Source organism: Lutjanus erythropterus, chromosome 24 (assembly GCF_056507025.1).
Source record: "Lutjanus erythropterus isolate fLutEry1 chromosome 24, fLutEry1.hap2, whole genome shotgun sequence".
NCBI lineage: Eukaryota > Metazoa > Chordata > Actinopteri > Lutjaniformes > Lutjanidae > Lutjanus > Lutjanus erythropterus.
The window spans coordinates 3,602,949-3,621,335 of NC_139340.1; the positions used below are offsets into that span (position 1 = coordinate 3,602,949).

The 18,387-nt window shown below is 43.6% G+C and overlaps 1 protein-coding gene across 4 annotated transcripts in view; it reads right to left on the reverse strand.

Moving 5' to 3' along the window:
- The window catches only part of zeb2b (zinc finger E-box binding homeobox 2b), a 117,893-nt gene extending 100,656 nt beyond the window's left edge, over nucleotides 1-17,237 (reverse strand). For 3 of the 4 annotated variants that reach the window (XM_084713733.1, XM_084713734.1, XM_084713732.1), the window contains exons 1-2: nucleotides 14,414-17,237; nucleotides 13,099-13,238 (exon numbers count right to left, since the gene is read on the reverse strand). In XM_084713733.1, the coding sequence (XP_084569859.1) occupies nucleotides 13,099-13,171 (73 nt within the window). In that variant the 5' untranslated portion in view covers nucleotides 13,172-13,238; nucleotides 14,414-17,237. The remainder of the gene's footprint in view (nucleotides 1-13,098; nucleotides 13,239-14,413) is intronic. The other variant, XM_084713735.1, reaches the window with a different exon arrangement.
- Nucleotides 17,238-18,387: the final 1,150 nt, after the last annotated feature.

The window sequence follows — 18,387 nt, forward strand, 5'->3', positions numbered from 1 at the left end:
TCGGGAAAAAAAATCCCACAGATTCTACCTTTAATGGTGGGCCACAGGCCAAAACAAACCACTGTTAAGATGCAAAATGATCCAAATTCATTTAATAGTCTGACTTCCTGCACAAAGGGTTAAAATTATTATTAATTATTCTAATCATGTTCTGATTATAACAATTAACCCTAAATATTTAACTTTTACCTTGCAAAAAAACAGCATAAACAGGGATTTAATGTACAATTTTTCAATTAATTAAATTTTTTTCGTGAGAAACATCTGGAAGGCAAAACTGAACCTTATGGTGGGTCAACTTTGAGCACTTTGGGCAGCCCTGTGCTAATGTGCTTCACTCTACCTGCAGAAAAAAGCAAACAGTATCATCTCAAGTTCAATTAGGGTTGATTTTAAACTGACTTATTAGCACTTAACCCGCAAACTTGACCTTATGATCACCATCTTGGATGTAGTTCAGGCTTTTAGTGGTGTGATTCGCCTGCTTTCAGTTCTCCCTCCCTCCTTCTCTCCTCCACTGTCAGGTTCTGGCCTGCCAATTTCCACTTGAAGCTTGACTGGGCCTGATTTGATGCAAACTACCTCGGGGTGAGGTGGGGAGTCGCAGGGAGGGGTTGGAAGAGGGGAGAGCAGCGAGGAGGGAGGGGGGGACGACTGAAACTGATGAACAGTTATGTCAAGTCGATTTTGCACCGTTGGGAAAAGGTAACCTCTCCGTCGGGGAGGAGACGGCGGGGGAGGAGGAGATAAAGGTAACACACACACACGAACAAAAAGAAAAAGGCAAAAAAAAAAAAGAAGACAAGGTTAGTGGAGTAGTGGAGTGCAGGGTGCTGGAAGGAGGCAGAGGGGGCGTGTAAATCGCACCAGGGTGCACCCACCCCTCCGCCGCTTCACCTCACCTCCCTCTGCTTACCGCCCCGCGCAAAACGCTAACTGTCAGTGCGAGTACTAATTGCAGATGTGCCAGTCTGCCATCATAATAAAATCAGAGGCAGGGCGGACATTAAGCATGGCTGGCTCATTTGTGAGACTGCTGAAAAGGTAGCATAAATGAATATTTCATTACCTTAATTACTAAGGAATACTCCTTTCCGCCAGTCGTGGAATGAGTGTTGCTGTAACTAATTATGAAAAGTAATAACATTAGGGATACTGTGATTGCCAGTTTATAAGGCGGCGTCTGCTTGCTGTTGAGGTATAAACCATGTTGGGAAACATACGGCGAGGAGCGGAAGGAAGGAAGGAAGCTCGGTCTCGATCGCACATCTGCAAAAAAAAGTGGGGTGTGCAGGGATGAATGGAGCTCTGATTATTTACCCTGGGATGCTTGTGCGTGTTTGGAATTGCCGAGTAGAGGTTTTAACAGGTATGAAGGGGCTAAAAGGTTGTGAAATGACAGCTTTTTGGCAACACGGGGCGCCCTTTAATACGCTGAATACAAACACGGGATATGAAAGGACACATGTGCTGCAGCTACCTGGACCGAATCCTTTACCACGCAGCCCTGAAGTACCTGCGCTCCCGAAAAAGGCCAGGCAGCAGCAAAAGCGCCATGAGGTGCACATTTGCATCGCTTCATCATCCCTCAAGTCTTTGATGTCAGACACACGGCTCGATACCTTTGTCCGTTATTCACCTCTGCAGCCCGTGGGCACGTCCCATCCGTGCCCGGCTGTAATGTATGACCACTGATAAGGTCGTAAGAGGGGGGGTGTGAGAAAAAAGGCAGAGTACAAGGTCCGCTTTGATGGACATGCTAATTCCAATACCCCTAAGTAGTAAGAATAACAAAGTGGTGGGGAATTTATCTCAGGAATGCCGGAGCAAGACGGCCGGGCGATAAGGAAGTAGCTTCCCTTGGGTGGGGGAGAAGTAATTAGAGTGGGCTGACTGGTTAGATGACTGACTGACTGGCTGGCTGGTGGGATAGATGGAAGTACAGGGGGGGATATGCACAGGAAAGGCAAAGTTTCATGACAGAAAGGTCCTAGAATGAACTTGACTGCTGTGATGAGCTGAATTTGTCAAGGTTTTCTAAAATAAGCCCAGAAAACTAGAATAGAACTGCCTCTAGTTATTCATGTTTACATTTTAGGCATCTATGACTTGATTGTGCAACAAAACAACACAAAAACGTACGAATATACGGCAAAAAAAAGCACTAAGCTTCACTGTAGAAAGGTCCTAGAACGAACTTAATTCTAAACCTAAATCTAGAAGACTAGAAAAGATCATTCAACATTTACATTTAAGGCATCTATGACTTGATTATACAACAAGAAAACACAAAAAAGCCAGAATAAAAGACATAAAATGGCAAAGTGTCATAGACAGAAAGGTCTAAGAATGAACTTGAGCACTATAATAAGCTAAATTTGTCTAGAAAACTAGAATGGATCTCCCTCTGGTTGTTTGCATCTATAATTTAGGCAACTATAACTTGATTATACCACAAAAAATACAAAAATGCAACAATAAAAGGCATAATAAAGCTTGCGACATGACTGGTTTGACTGCTATGAAAAGCTGAATTTGTCAGTATATTCAAAAATCAGTCTAGAAAACTAGAACAGATCTCATCAACGTTCACATATTAGGCACCTATGACTTAATTGTACAACAAAACAAGACAGAAATACAAGCAAAAAAGGCATAAAAAAGCCCAGGAGTCACTGACTTTAAATGCAATCCCTGCAGGAGTTTGTAAGGCTGCTCCATAAATCTCTAAGAATACACGAACATTCAAACCTCAGTGATGTAAAAAACAACCTCGTGCCCACGAGTCATAAAGCCTCGACCTAAACTAAAGACTGGGCTGTGTCTCAGGCTGAGTCACAAGGCCTAATCTGAGCTCGAGTCTCCATATCTGACCCTATCTCCCATGAGGTTTCTAGGTCAGGAAATACCCATCCAGCTCTCTCACAGCTAGGCTTTTGCTCCAGCTACAGTCGTCAATCAGTCGACTCTAGGCCAAAAAATGAGGCGTCAATAGCAAACTAGAGCCGCAAACCTCAGTTTTATCACTTCATCATGGCTTTAAAAAGTAGATAATGATAATAATCACATTGCATCTCTCCCTGAAATTCTGCTCCAGTGCCTCGTCCAAACCAAAACCGAATCCTGGATTCTTGCTTTGTCACCCAAACCCGAGCTACAACCACAACCCCAAAGAGCTCGACCCTGTCAAACACCAACCCCCAGCCCTCGCAATTTACTGTCACGTATTAAAACATACTCCCTCTGAATCCGCGACCTCCCGCTTGACCACCGTGCCCCGAAATCCCGACCCAAACTGCAGCCCGAAACCACGGAGCGCCTCCTCCGCGCTGCAGCCTCAGCCCCTGTTTGTCCTGCGTGTCAGAAAGGCTGAGGACAGGCCTGTCGGTGTGATTATCCCCCCGCTACCTGAGGAGGTGTTTGTTTGACATTCGCGTTTGACAGCGGCGGGACACGAGGCGTTCGGGAGAGGGGGCTCCCTCTCCAGTCAGAACTCATTAACACGTGAATTCACCTCTCATAGTTTTGAGCAGGGTCGACTTTGCTACACATGTCCACTGCCTGCACCGCAGATGACATTTAAAGAGGAAGATGTGCCCGCGCCCTCCCCTTCCATGTTCTAGCTCTCCTTGACTCACTCTTGCCAAAGGTTAAATGTATGTTTGAATAACAAGGAGGTGTAATTTCTGACCATTTCCTCTTTCCCCTGCAACCTCCGGTTAGGAAGGTGCTTGATCAACGGCGAGATGAAAGCGTGGAAGTGGGTGAAATTTGTGCAACCGCAAAATGACCTAATTTCGTCCTAATCTCGCTTGGCAATCGGCTGCAATTAAATTGAGATAACACATCTGAATTTACTTCCACGCGAGACTGGGGGAAACCGGAGCACAAAGCAGGCAAGTCCTCGTTAAAAAAAAAAAAAAAAAAAAAAAAAAAAGGGGGTGCACTTAGGTGGCGAGGAAGCGGGACACCTTCTGAATAATGAACCAAAGTGAGAACACGAGCCCTGATCAAATAGCATGTTCTATTATCCTGAATTAAAGGTAGGACGGTGTGCTGCAAAATGTGTTGAGTCGTATGTGGAAAAGGCCTAGATTTCCAGATGTCACTGTGCCTTAATCTGGTGATCTGTTATTGATTGTTCCACGCGGCCGTGACCTTGCCAGAAGAGCTCTTCCACCCGACAATCAAACATACATCAAAGAGTGTGTGTGTTCCCCTTAAATGTGTGTGTGTGTGTGTGTGCACATGTGGCAGCGAGCGGCGCTTGCAGATCAGCGGTGCCGACATCAGAGCAGAAAACTGGAGGCTGCTTTCAACACTTGTTTGCACAAAGGTGTCATCTCTGAAGCAGCTGCCGCAAAAAGGAAAAAAATGGGGGGAAAAATCATTTTAATGGGCAATTGAGGTGATTACTTTTTTTTCTCCTTTTCCTCAGAAGCGTCATGAAGCTGTGCCCTGTTTTACGGTTGACAGCAGTGATAAGTCACACACACACACACATACACACACACAAGCTCGAGCCAGCTGTGATGTGTTTCTTCTTTTGATTTAATCTATATCTACGCCTTTGTTGCTCTATTGAGACACAATCCTGTTTGTTAAAAGCACTTTAAAAACAGATTTGACTTGACAGGTCGCTCCCTGTTGTGATCAATATTACTGAACTGCAGAGAACATGACAAATAACATGCAGTTCATACAGAAATTCTTCCCCAAAAAAACCCATAAACACCTTAAGACAGTAAAATCATTCCTAAAAATAAATCTGCACTCTGCAAAAGGCATGCTTGGATTAAAAATACATTAAAAATTACATTTAATTTGGTGGCACAGTTGCCATCCAAACTCCTCTTGTGCATCCAGACGAGGATGCACATGCACACATATACCATTGTTTGGAAAAAGAAGGTGTTTTTAAAGTTGTTTCTCGCCCCCCTGCCATTTGATTATGAAATCCGAATGTTAGTTTACACCTGCTCAGCAACCTGTCGTCTGTCGCGCCCAGACTCCCTCGCAAATGGGAAAAGTCGACGCGTGGAAAATGTCGAAAATCACAGGCGAGACGCGGCGCAACAACTGAATAAGTGCAAACAGCAGGACGAGACGGAACGGATGGGCCAAATAAAGACTTTGCATTTTCACTTGAGAAAGACTCAAATGAGGCATGATATTTCAAAATGCATTTTCCCTCCTACGCAATGCATAAAACATGCCGGCTTAGGGTAAAGAGTGTACACACGTAAATGAAAAGTCCAAATGCATGCAATTATTTGCCGGACCACTGAAGTTTCAATTTCTGTGTTTGCTGTTTTTGTGTCAAAATCGCAGGGAGTGAAAGAAGAAAACAAGAGGATGAGAGGAAGAAAAAAACAGAGAAAACAAGCAAGAAGGCATGAAATAAAGTCAGGGAAGCAGGAGAAAGACATCTGACTGCTTTGCAACTTTACTTAGACTAGCGTGTCGCAGAACAGGCGTGCATCACAGGAAAAAGGTGGGTGGGGGGGGTGAGTTGATGCGACCTGTCAAATCCTGAGAGAGAGAAGGAGAAGGGATGGAGGGAGGTGGGTAGGTCAGGGCTTGACAGGCAGAACGCCGCCGCCTGAAACACCTTGAAGTCTGTCACCTTTGCTCCATCACTCTCCATCTCTGCCTCTTTCACACCATCCGCAGCCATCGATGTCCGAGCGTCCTGAACTTCTCACGGTCGCCGTGCCACTGAGACGGCCACACTGAGCCAAATTAGCATAATTTCACTTGAATATCTCGAGTGGATACAGCGGAGCTATAGTTTCAGGCGGCTAAAAGGCGAGCGAAAACCTGATTTTTTTTCTGAGGCAATTCCTTCTGGGGAAAGAAGCAGAAGTTCAGCAACAGTTCATCTGCCGTGCAGCGAAAACTGACTCTTGCACTGGTTACATGTGCGACTGCCTCCTTTTTTATGGTGCATAAACAAAATGCAAAAGATTAAGGCCAAAAGCATGCAGGGAATGCCACGTTGCTGCCTGTGTCACCACATTGTTTTGGACGATACATCATTATTGCCGTTTAAACATAAAGGGAAGTCACAGGGGCAGAGTTGGCTCACTATTGGCTGATTCATGCCTCGGTGTTAGTCAGGCAACGGATCCCAGCCACCGCTCTCGCTTTCATCGTTCTTGGCAGTGGCAGTTGCTCTGTGTGTGTGTGTTTTTGTGTGTGTGTGAGCGTGCATCACCCCAAATACACTGTAACTTGTGCAGCTCTGCTTTTCCAAACCAGCGTGTCCCATCACAGCAAAACAACACTCGCAACCAAGCACGAGCAATTTTTATAAAAGGGAAGAGAAGGAGGGCAAAGAGTTGTCATACAAAGAGTTAACCCCCTCCCCTCCCAACACCGCCACCTCCACCCGATTTCTCCAAAGCACGGGTTAATATCATGGCTGCCTGGTAAGGCATTATCCAGAACCTCTCGGAACAAAAGGCCCCTTTTGCAAACAGACTCCTACTTTCCCCCAGTGTCCAAAGGTGTTTGCTGAAGTAAATCTGCCTAAATCCTGCGCAGCTTGGCCAGGAGGAGGAGGGAGGGAAGGTGTACCGATAATCCTTCTTCTTAACCAAAAAGAAAAAAAAAGTTCTGAAAGAGAAGGGGGAAGAAAGAAAACTGGAATCCATATCACATGATGCCATTTAAAGAGCTGAGGTACCCCCCCACCCACTCCCCTCGCTTCCCATCCCCATCTTTGCTTAAGATTTGCATACATCCAGCCTGGGAATCAGATGATAAAGATATCTTGCTTATCAGTTTGATAAAGCAACAGATAAGCCTTATTTTGTGTGTTTACATAAAAGGATGTAACATATTTTTCCCCCTGCATTTGATTTTCAAAAATTCAGGAAAGGTGATCGATCTGTCCTTCCTAAAAACTGAAAACTAAAAAAGCTACCCATCTTTGGATAGATCCAGCCTGGGGGATGGGGTGATAAAAATATCTTCCTGAACATTTTGATGAAGCAACAGATAAACCATTTTTTTGTATATTTACATCAGGAGGTGTGACGTAATTTTCCCAACTGTATTTGGTTTAAAAAAAATTGGTCAAGATGATCAATCTGAGCAAAAAAAAAAAAAAATCAAAGAGCTTCCATCTTTGTTTAAGATCTGCATACATCCAGCCTGGGAACTGAATGATAATTTATATGTTTACATTAGGGGGTGTGACATAATTTCCCTCCCTGTGGGCCTCAAAAATTCGGGAAAGGTGATCAATCAGCCCTTCCCAGAAAAGCTTCCATCTCTCCTTCTTTACATATATCCAGCCCAATAACCTGATAACCTGCAAATTATTTTAATAAAGCAACAGATAAACAGTGTTCTGTATGTTTACATAAGGGGATGTGATGTAATGTTTCCCCAAACATTCGGTCGGTTTCTCAAAAATTCAGGGAAGGTGATAAATCACAATAAAATAAAGTAAAAGAGCTTCAGTGTTCTCATTTTTGGTTAAAATTTGCAAACATCCAGCCTGGTGGTTTGTATGTTTACATAAGGTGGTGTGACGTCATTTGTATTTGTATTTGTATTTTTCCCCTCACATTCGGTAGGTTTTCAAAAATTTGGGACAGGCAATTGATCGGCCCTTTTCCAAAATAAAAACAAAAGTAAAAAAAAGCATCCATCTCCTCAACTTTGCTTATGGTTTACACACATCCAGCTTGGGAATCGGACGAATAGGATGAATCGGATGAATCGGACATAATTCCACATCCCCTCTGCATTCGATATGTTTTCAAAAAAATTGGGGAAAGTTGAGCTTCCCTTCCAAATAAATAAATAAATAAATAACAAAAGAGCATCACAAAAGTGTCCTCACAGATGTATTTTTTGACATACAAAGCCACAAAGAAGTTTTGGAAGCACCTTGCTGTCAAAAAGCGCACCGTGAGGACACCTGCTCCCGACTCTTATCGCCTTCTTTAAGCACAATCCAATCGGTCGCAGCAAGGATTTTTTTTTTTTCTTCTTCTTCTTCTTCTTAAGTGTGAGTTGCCACGAATAGTGTGGGCATGCCATCTCGTAACACTATCTGTCTGTCAGGAGGGGCCTGGGTCCCTGCTAGAGTAGGGAGGCTATAAAAGGCTTGTAACCAGGGGACGACCAACAAACAACCACAAACACCCTAGTTATTTCTCTCCACCACCCACCCACCCTTTTCTGCCTCTCTCCCTATTTTTTCCTTTCCTCTTCTTCTTCTTTTTTTCCTCCTCTCCTCTCTTGCTCTCCTTCTTTTTTTTTCGCCCCCCTTTTCATCTCAGGCCCTTTTCTGATGCTGAATGCAAATGTGTAGCCCTGCTGCTGGCGGCGAAAGGGGCTGAATTGTGATTAAGAGGGAGAAGAAGAAGAAGAGGAGCTCCTTTCTTTGTTCTCCCCCCGGGGGATGTTTACCAGGAGAGACACGGCGGATCAGATATGAAAGGCATTCAGGTCAGCATTGATGTGAGCGAAAGTGAAATCGTACCTAAGGCATTCCAAAGACCCGCGGTGTCAGGGGTCTGGGCTCGCGGTGCCTCTGCAAGTGTGTGTTCTCTGGCCGCCAGGCGAAAAATATCTTCACACAAGCAGGGCGGTCGAGGAAGGAAGAATGAAAAAAAAGGGAATAATAAAAAAAAAAGGAGAAAATGTGTCAAAAATGTTTTTTGGCTATTTTTTGGGAAGAGGAGGAGGGATGGATGAAAGTTTTCTGTCCAGTGTCCAGGATGGAGTTGAGATGATCATTAGTTTTTTTTTTTTTTTTGGTGTGTGCGTGTGTGTGTTGGGTGGGGGGGGGGGGGGTGTACAGCCACAAGCCATGCTATTTGCTTTTATCTGCCTTATCAAAGCGTGAAAAAAACTGTGCATGTGTGTTGCTGTTGTGTGTGTGGAGCTGCTGTTGCTGAGCTACATTCCTGATTTAATTCCTTGTGGAAAGCACATATTAGAGGATTTGTTGAATAACATATCAGCTTGAAAAGCCGAAGATATCACACTGCGACGACCGTATCTGTGTCTCGCTGTGACACACACACACACGCGCGCACAATAAAATAAAATAAAATCATGTGAATCACAATAACTGTAAATACTCGGGGCCCTTTGACAGACTGATCCTGTGAAAAAATATTTCCCTTTCAGAAATGACACTGTTACCCAAAGGGAACATCCTCCTGCTCCTATATACCAACGCTATGCTTGAAATCACAATGATCTCGTAAGGGGAAGTCCATTCATTTTTATGTGCTTGGCTATATACACTTGACTCACACACTTTGAGCAGATGGATATATTTAGCTCGTGACGACTGCAGCCGAGGGAGAGGGAGGAAGAAGAAGAGGAAGAAAAAAAAAAAATCAAGTGATGCAAAAAGCTACCGGAAAATAATAAGGCCTCACGCAGCACGCCAAAGTAGCAATGTGTAGTTGTGACAGGACAAATATGCCTCCTTATTAGCCTGCATTGAGGGAAACCTGCTAGCCGTTTTACATGGGGTAATTGGAATGTGTCTATTTTGATTCGACCACAAGGCCGACGTTATAAAAATACTCCAGTGAGATGCATCCCCGGCTATCTGCGGCTCGGTGCGCCACAACAGGCCCCCCTGCTGCACGCCGATTCCTGCCGGCCCCTGGAATATCTCACAGTAATTATTTCACTTGCTTAAACAAAATAATCCGTCATTTCCCTCAACATGCAAAACACTTTTCTCTGCTTCTTCTTCTTCTTCCTACAGGAAAAAAAAAGAAGCCATCAGGAGTGTGAGGTGTCTTTGCTTTGGCTGCTCCACACAATTGCCAACCCGTATGGGAATGGCAGCAGTGAATGGCGCGGTGGACAACCCCCCGCCACTATTGACGGTATAAACATGTAAATGAAACACATTACCACTGACAATCAATTGTCCGCGAGCGCCCTGCGAAACCTGCCCTCCTCCTACCCTCTTTTTCTCTTCTTACCCCCCCCCTTTGGCGCAGTGACGGTGGCAAAAAGCTGCCCCTACCTTGAGGAGGGAAAATCTGGGAGAAGAAGGGAGGGAGGTGGCAGGAAAGAGGAAGGGGGGTGAGAGAAGAAGAAGAGGAAGAAAGGGAGCACCTTGTCTCACCCTCCCTTGCCTGTTTTCTACCGCGGGAAGCTGCGAACACAACTTTAAAAAGGCAGAGGAATAATAGAGATGGACAAATTGTTTAGACTGGCAGAAATCTGGCATTGTCTGGCTCTGAAAGCAAGGCTGCCCCCCCCCCTCCCGCACACGCACCCTGTTCCCTATTTTTCCCCAACCTTAAGCGTGAATGTGTGATAGCTTTAATAACCACATTCAGACTATTATATCAAACTCCAGCAGCCTGAGAGAGGGAGAGGAAGATTGGCCTCGTCTTTCTGCTGCTTCAGATTATGTAATCAGTGTATTTCCGAGGGTATGTCCCGACACTGAAATGTCATCTCGGGTGCGGAGAAAAATCAAAAAATGCTTCAAAAACTGGGCGAATCAAAAGGTTTGCGGAAAACACTCTAAGAAAAATTATGCAACATCTGTATCTCCTCTTTCATCTTTTTTTTTTCTCACAGTTTGATGCGCAACATTCAAATCAAAAACATGATCACAAACCCTGAAACGATTTGTTTTCTTTTTTCAAAAAAAAAAGGGCATGTTTTTGATGCTGGTTGAGTAATAAGAAAATAAGGACAGGTGTGCGAGCGCCTTTCTGTTGGGCGCTCACAGCTGGATGTGACAAGCAACACCTGGCGAGGGCCAAACTCTCAAACACTTCACGCTGCCGAGATCAAGTTTCACACCAGGAGAGGAGAAGTGGGGTTTTTGTAGCGGTTTAACAGCGGGGAACAGGATGGAGGAAGAGGGGAGGGGGGGGGGAGAAAAATGTAATTTCTCAGGTTTTTTTTTTAAATATTGCTGCCATTTTCAGAGTATCAGCTGTAAGACAGAGGCTTCACAGCGGCGTGCAGGAGGGGGATAAGTCATGAACTGTGGTTAAATACCACATGACAGGCTGGGCAGTGAGTGAGTAAAGCTACTGTAGCACCTCCAACCCTGAAGGCCAACAGTCATCTGGATGAGAATGTCATTGGTTAGACAACTTAGTGAGCAAATGCCTCATTAATACTAATTGGCAAGAATGCTGAAATGCCCCTTCCATTGTAAAAAAAAAAAAAAAAATCAGAACGATTCCAGCAATTCTATCTGCGAGGAAAATTATATCAGATGAAAATATGGCGACACTTGCTTAATTAATACATGAAAAATAAAGCAAAAATAATTACAGGTGGCACGCAAATTAAAATTTACACCAAAACATGCTCAAGTCCTCCAAAAGCCATCCAGCGGAATTATCTGTAATTTTCATTTGTGTATATTCATCTGATTTCTTAGTGCATCCGTGCTCCATCTGCTAAAAAATTTAGAAAAATCACTCTGTTTGTGTGCATTTTTTTGGTGCATCCGAGGGGGGATTTTTTGTGTGTGTTTTTTTTTTCTGTTGTCTGTCCTGCCCGGCCCGGCCGTCACACGCTTCTCGCCCTGCCCTGCCATCCCCTTCCACATGAGCCAGGCAGGAAGAGGACAGAGAGAGACAGGCGAGAGGAGAGACAGAAAAGAGAGGAGAGTGGCCAAGCCTCAATAAGCCTCTGCATTCCCAGGGGGGAGGATAGGGGGTGAGGAGAGGAGGGGAGGGAAGGAGGAGTGGGTGGGTGAGGGGGGGGATCATCAGACAGAGCTAGTTGTTATGGAAGAAAAAAAGAAAAAAAGGGGGAGTTTTAGATTTTAAAACTAGCATGATTTTTAATGTACATCCTCCTGGATGATTTTTATAAGAGGTAAAAATATCATGTACACACTCTGCCAAAGCTCGCCGTCTCCTGTCAGCTTAAAGGGTGTGAAAATTATAATATTATTTTATCAAATGCTGCATTTTTGCTTGGATTTGTCCTTCTTTTACAAAACAGGTGGCCACAGCAGAGCTAAACAGGCTGTCATGTCTCCAAATGTGTCTTATTATTCTATTTTTCTTGATTCTAAATGCACACATACTGTATATTGGAAATCTCCAGCTCCACTGTGCTATTTAATGTGGAACAAAATGCTTGTCTGCTATCGATTGAGTGCAATCAATAAATGAAATCTGATCTAGATAAATAACCTGTGGGGGCAGAAGATTTAAAAACTGTTGTGGAAGAAAGCAAATAAAAGCAAGCCTCGATATTTTACACACACACTCATTCTCACACTCAAACACACACTGCTTCAGCTTCAGTGTGTTTGGAGCCTATATGGAATAATCAGGAATAACGGGGCCAGGAAATGTCACTGCAGATTTGCCTCTTGTGGGAAACTGTGCAGTCAAATGGAGAAAGAAAAGCAACAAATCTCCACCTCCAGCGCTCCAGTCCAGACCCAATTAATGTCCAGCATTTATCGGACATGTCATCCTATTTATATATGATGCCTCCACTAGAATAAACTTGGTTATGAGGGTAAACAAAAGCGCACAGGTTTAAAAACTACAACAAAATGTCACCTCCTGTGATTAATTCCCGGAAAACCCACAATCTGGAGGGTAAAATCACTTAAAATGTGATTTAAAGGCCTAAATAAAGACAAAAACATGACGGCTAACGCATGGCAGCGCCTGGATTAAAGCAAATCACAACTCAAGTCACAAGATTGGACTTTTACAACAGCGAGCAGCATGAGTCTGCTGCCCCAGCCAGCGCTGCTCTGTCTGAGTGACCGTTACACAGTCCCCCCATGGCGGGTTTTGTCCCGAGCCGGCACCGCTACACGCTCCAACTTTCCTCCATCCACAAGTTTCCAGCTAACCTCCCTGCAACCTTAACAAAATAATCACACATTTTAGATTTTTACAGATTCCAGCACGGACGCGTTTGCGCACAGTTTCTCCCCGGGATAGCGGTCCCTTCTCTTCCCTTTCTCCCTGCGTAAAAGGGGAAGGCGGCAATGCGCACCAGCCGCCGGACCCTCACACACCCCCGAACCCGCAGTGGAAACCTCTACACCAGGCTCACATCCAAAGATTGCCCCTTGTTTGTCTCCCCCCGTGATTTTCTTACCGTTTTTCCGTCTCGGGTTGGCTTGTTTTCGCCTCTTACACCTCGGGCCATCCGCCATGATCTCTTGCTTCATTGATAAGTGTGTGTGGGATCAGATGGCAGCTCGCATGGACTCGATTCCTTGATTTCAGCTTGGATATCTGACGGGAAACACACACACGGACACACACACAGCGGCACCAACAATGTGGGTATTAGCGTGGAGGTCCACTTGCGCTCGGACGCGCGACAAGAAAACTGCAACTTGGATGAAGGGACAGATTGTAAAAAAAAAAAAAGAAAGAAAGCAAAAAGAGAGCCGTGGGTGAAAGTATGAGAAGGAGCGGCGCGTGAGGGGATCCGTGCCCATCTAATTTTGATTTTCAGCTGATCGGCTCTTAACAGCAGGAGCAGGAAGGGAATTGTAATTTCTCTTATTAGTGAAAACCACAATTCATTTCGCCAAAGAGGACTGCGGCGAAAACATCCAACTAAACTGTTAATTCATTCAGAAAAGTTTCACAATCCGGTTTGTATTTTTCCTCACTTTTAAGAGAAATAAATCCACTTATTTTAATTTAAACTGGCACCTTTTTTGCGCCTTTAGAGCGCTTTGGCACATAAAGCGAAACAGGTTAATAAATCAAATTTCTGTCAAATTTTAGGGTCAAATGCGGAGCTCGCACGGCTAAACGCGAGAATGAGCCCCAGCTTGGACTGAGTCCTCACTGTGTGGTCTGAATAAAACTCATAAAACTTCAATAAACACTGGGAAAATTGCACTTGTAGGTTTAATAAACTAAATTCGCCCTCTCTTGTCAGCAGCTGATAAATAACAGATGTGGAGTAATTGTCAAAAGCGACTCCGAAATGTGAGAAAAATCTTAAATCGCGCAGAAACAAAAGAGATTCAAATCGCCTGTTCGCTAATTTATCAGCGCAAATACCGTTATTAGGAGAAGTGAATATTGACAAGAGGTTTTGTTTGTTGTGTGCACACAAACAGACTCTAATATAATACAAGCTGAAGGGACTCAGAGAGAAAACGGGATGCATATCATCGCCTTTTTTCCTCCTGAAGGATATAGCGGTGTGTGCAGCGCCAAACGCCCCGCAAAAAGCTGCACTTTCCCCGGCTTTCAGGAGCCTGCGCGCCGCGGAGGTGGAGGAAAAAAACGGGGGGAAAAAATCAAAACAAACGCACCTATTTCCACCTGTGCAGGTAAGACAAAGTTGAGCTCCAACTCGAAGGCGGACGCGGTGAAGTTTACCGTCCAGGATTTCTGGGAAAAAACGCTAGAAATTAAAAAAAAAAAAAAAGTAAGGAGGCACATACCTGTTTTTAAAGAGGTGTCTGTGGATAAGAGTTGCGAGGATGGAAGGATGATACCGGAGCGCGTCGGTGAGCGGATCCTTTTCCACCGGTGATAATAAAGCCTTAGAAATAAAGCCTTAGAAATAGTTGGGAGGAGGGAGGGACCGCTATTCCTGCTAGGGCAGGTTTACAACTGATGTCTTACACCCACTCCAGGAAACAAACCTGGGTAGGGACTGACGTGTTACGCCTCTTCTAATGACATTTTTTTTCTTTCCACCTCCTTTTCTTTGCCGTGTAACACAGAGGAGAAGCCCCCTGAAACGCACGCCACCTATCTTCACGGGAGGGGATAATTGAGGAGAGCCAAACGTGAGCATCTTCTGGGTTGAAGTTTTTTTTTTTTCCTCCCTCCCTCTATCTCCCCCCTCCTCCTCCTCGTCTTTTCTTTCCCTCACTCTCCTCTCTCTTTCTCCATCTCTTCTCTTTTTGAGTGAAACCAACTATGTCGGGCTTCGACGCGGAGCAAAAGAACAGGCGACAGTGTGTGTTTTTTCACCCCCTCTCTCGTTTCTTTCGTCGCGTAAAAATGTGTGCGCTATAGTGCAAAAAAAAAAAAAAAAGAAAAAAAAAGACAGAAAAATGCGAAAGGGGGAGAAACTTGGAGCGCGTCCACGCCGGCCGCAATCATGTAAGGATTTTTTTTTTCTTTATTTCTATTTCCACTCCGGTTAATTTGCAGAAATGGCAGGCTTGATACGGCGGGATGCAGGCAGGAGTTGGTTGGGGTGGGGAGGCAATTCCACATATTCTTCATTATTGTAATTGGCTGCGACTGCAAAAGGTTTGGGGATGTTCGGCTTTTATCTACGCTGCAAAAAATGTCCGTCATGGACATTGTCATTTAGAGGAAAACATTGTTTTTGCATGTTTGCATTAGAAATTAGAGTTTTCTTGTATTTATTTGCAATTTACTTAAACTAACTTGCCGTGTTATAATTAAAATGTTCTTAGAAATTATTGAAAATGTTTTGTAAGCAAGTTGCTGAATTTATGTGGGAGAAATCTGATTTTAAAGCTAAAAAAAATCGCCTATTTTGCAGCTTAAAATTACATAATTGTTGCTTTATTACCTGTGATGTACCTGCAGCCTCACTGCTTGTGTTTGCATGTCAGTTCCACTTACAGTTACACTCTGCGGGCAACTAATTTAATACAGTTTGCTTCTGTTCTTTTGTCATTTTCAATCAAAAACGCACCAAAAACGACTCCAAAATAAATTCTCCAGCTTTGACTGCTCTGTACTCTCACCCAGTAGTGACAGCAGCCTCTGTAGGAATATTCTGATGGCACTAAAGGAGCTGAAAAGTACAATAAAGTGTCTGTAAAGTCACTCCAGACGCACTGCGCGTCCCTGCAGGAATATTTAGAGGAATATCACAGGGATATTCCGGGATTATTAGAGTGATTTTTCGTCCTGGACGCCACTTTAACAGGATGAATCTCGCATTTATTAAAAGAAGTCAACCATCTCAGCCATGTCTGACACACACACACACACACACACACACACACACACACACACACACACACGCAGAGAAAGAGAGGGACAGAGAGGAGAGAAAGGAAGCTCCACCTTTGCAGCGCCGTGATTGGTTATGTAAATAAAGTATTATTTTGTGTCCTGTCCTCCTGCAGTTCGCCACTGTATGGCTAATTAAATCATCAATCAAGGGGCTGAACTGGTTTATGCCCCCCCTTCCACACACCCCCTCCACCCCGACCCCCCTGTCTCCCCCCAAAAAACCAATCAGATGCAGCATAAAGAAATCACACCAACAGTCTCAGATTTTTGTAGTAATTTTTGTTTTTTTGCGGAATAACACTTGTTTTTTCAACAACACCAGCAATAATATAGTTCTATTGTCGAAAATATCAATATAATAATTATTATATTATTATTTAAATATCTTAAACTTTTGTTTTCCTCAAACTTTTGGACTGGAGGACACAACCAAGGACTCAAATGCCAAATTTTGGTGCGTTTTTGGTAAGTTTACCTTTATTCTATTTAGTGTTTTTAATCTTTCCCATCATGATATGTAGTCTTTTCTTCTTCTTATCGATCACCAAAGAGGAGGAGGAGGGTGGATGAGGAAGCAGGAGGTGCAGGAGCCGGGCTGAGCCCGCTCTGCCTCCCCGTTTTTGCTTGGGTCGAAAGTGGATCCAGTCCTGGGTGAATTATTGTCATGCGTAATTTACTGCCACGGTGCTTGCATGTAAACGAAGCAGTCCAGCACCCTTTCTCTCTTTCCCTCTCTCTCTCCCCCTCTCTCTCTCACACACACACACACTCTCACACTCACACACACACTTGAACCTCCAGCTCTGTGTCCCATTCATCCAAGCGAGAGCCTGGAGTGGCACCTCTCGCCTTCTTTTTTTTTTTTTTTTTTTTTACGCACACATGCAGGCTCTCTCCTACGTGGGGCCGCATATTCACCGTGAAAACGGATTACAGTCGGTGTGTGACCTATAGGGGGACCTTATGCTTAATGAATATATTGATTTAAATGAGGGGATTGTGAAGCAAAAACAACATATGCATGAATTCATCATTTTTAGTCCATTTTTTTATTGTTAATTTCAGATTTAAAGTGTTCACGCACAGTTTTCAGTGTGATTAAATTAATTCTGAGGTAAAGATGTGCATAATGTTTTGGGATAATTGTAATTCATGAGGAGATCTGTCAGATTTGTAATTATTTACAAATCATTTGTAATGAATTGTGCTTATTTTTAACTGTATGTTGATCGCTACCATTTTATTTTCTCAATTTTTTTCTCTAAATAAAAAAATCTGAAGCTTTTGCAGCACCTTCTTCTCCGCCGTGCCTTATTTTTTCCTCAAGTTGAAATGTTGCCCCAGAAAAATCAATAAGTGGAAATTCACTTGGGTTTAATGGTTTTTAATGTCCAACACCTAAATTGGAGCTCTGCACTTCTGCAGCTGTCTGCCTCAGGCGTGACTGCTGATTACCAAGATTATAATCCTAATTTTCTCTCCCTCTCTGCCTCAGTGTGTCTGTGTGTGTGTGTGTGTGTGTTTGGATCTGAGTGTGTGTATGTGTGAGAAGAGAAGAGAGGCCCAGTTTCAGTTTTTTTGACAGCGTAAACACAAACACAGCGGTGCAGTGGGGTTGTAGGAATGTTTCGCAGCATTTAGAGAATGTCAGTCTAATTATGACTTGTGTTTGTACGGACTAAGTGACAGAACAGCCAAATACACCCAGTCGCTACCACATTGTGTGTACTTTGTCAGCTCAACATCAACATTTTAGCTCACTCGTGCTCAGAATAGTGAAAATCCATCGACAGTTCATCCAGTTCGAGCACAAATACAAGATCTGCTCCACAGGAAAAGCAACAAAAGCAAAAGTGAGGAGGTCAGAGGTCAACGCAGCGTGACGAGATCCTTCACAAAAGGCTTCATTTAAAGGTTTTTGGAGGTCGATGTCAAATATTTGGGGTGAATTTGTTAAATTTGACCATCCACAAGTAAAATAATGCCAACATTTTTGTATTTTCCTCCGTATTTTCATGTAAAATAATGAAATTCATGGTGACAGACTTCTTATCATCGTAAAACAACTGACACCCAGTTCATGTCAGAAAACTTAACATCTGTCCCTTCATCCAAGTTGCAGACACAAGTTTGAAATTCAAGATCTGCATCATGAGCAAAAAAGCAAAATGGAGGTCAGAGGTCACCGCAACATGAAGAGCTCCTTCTGAAAAGGCTCTACTGAAAGGTTTCAGCAGATTGATGTTAAATATGGTGTCAATTTATCAAAAGTGACCATGCACAGGTAAAATAATACCAACTTTTTCTCCATATTTTCATGTAAAAGTGTGACCTCAGATCATCATAACACAATAATTAAAATCTTTTTACAATCTCTCAAGTTCACACACGAGCTTCAAATTAATGATCG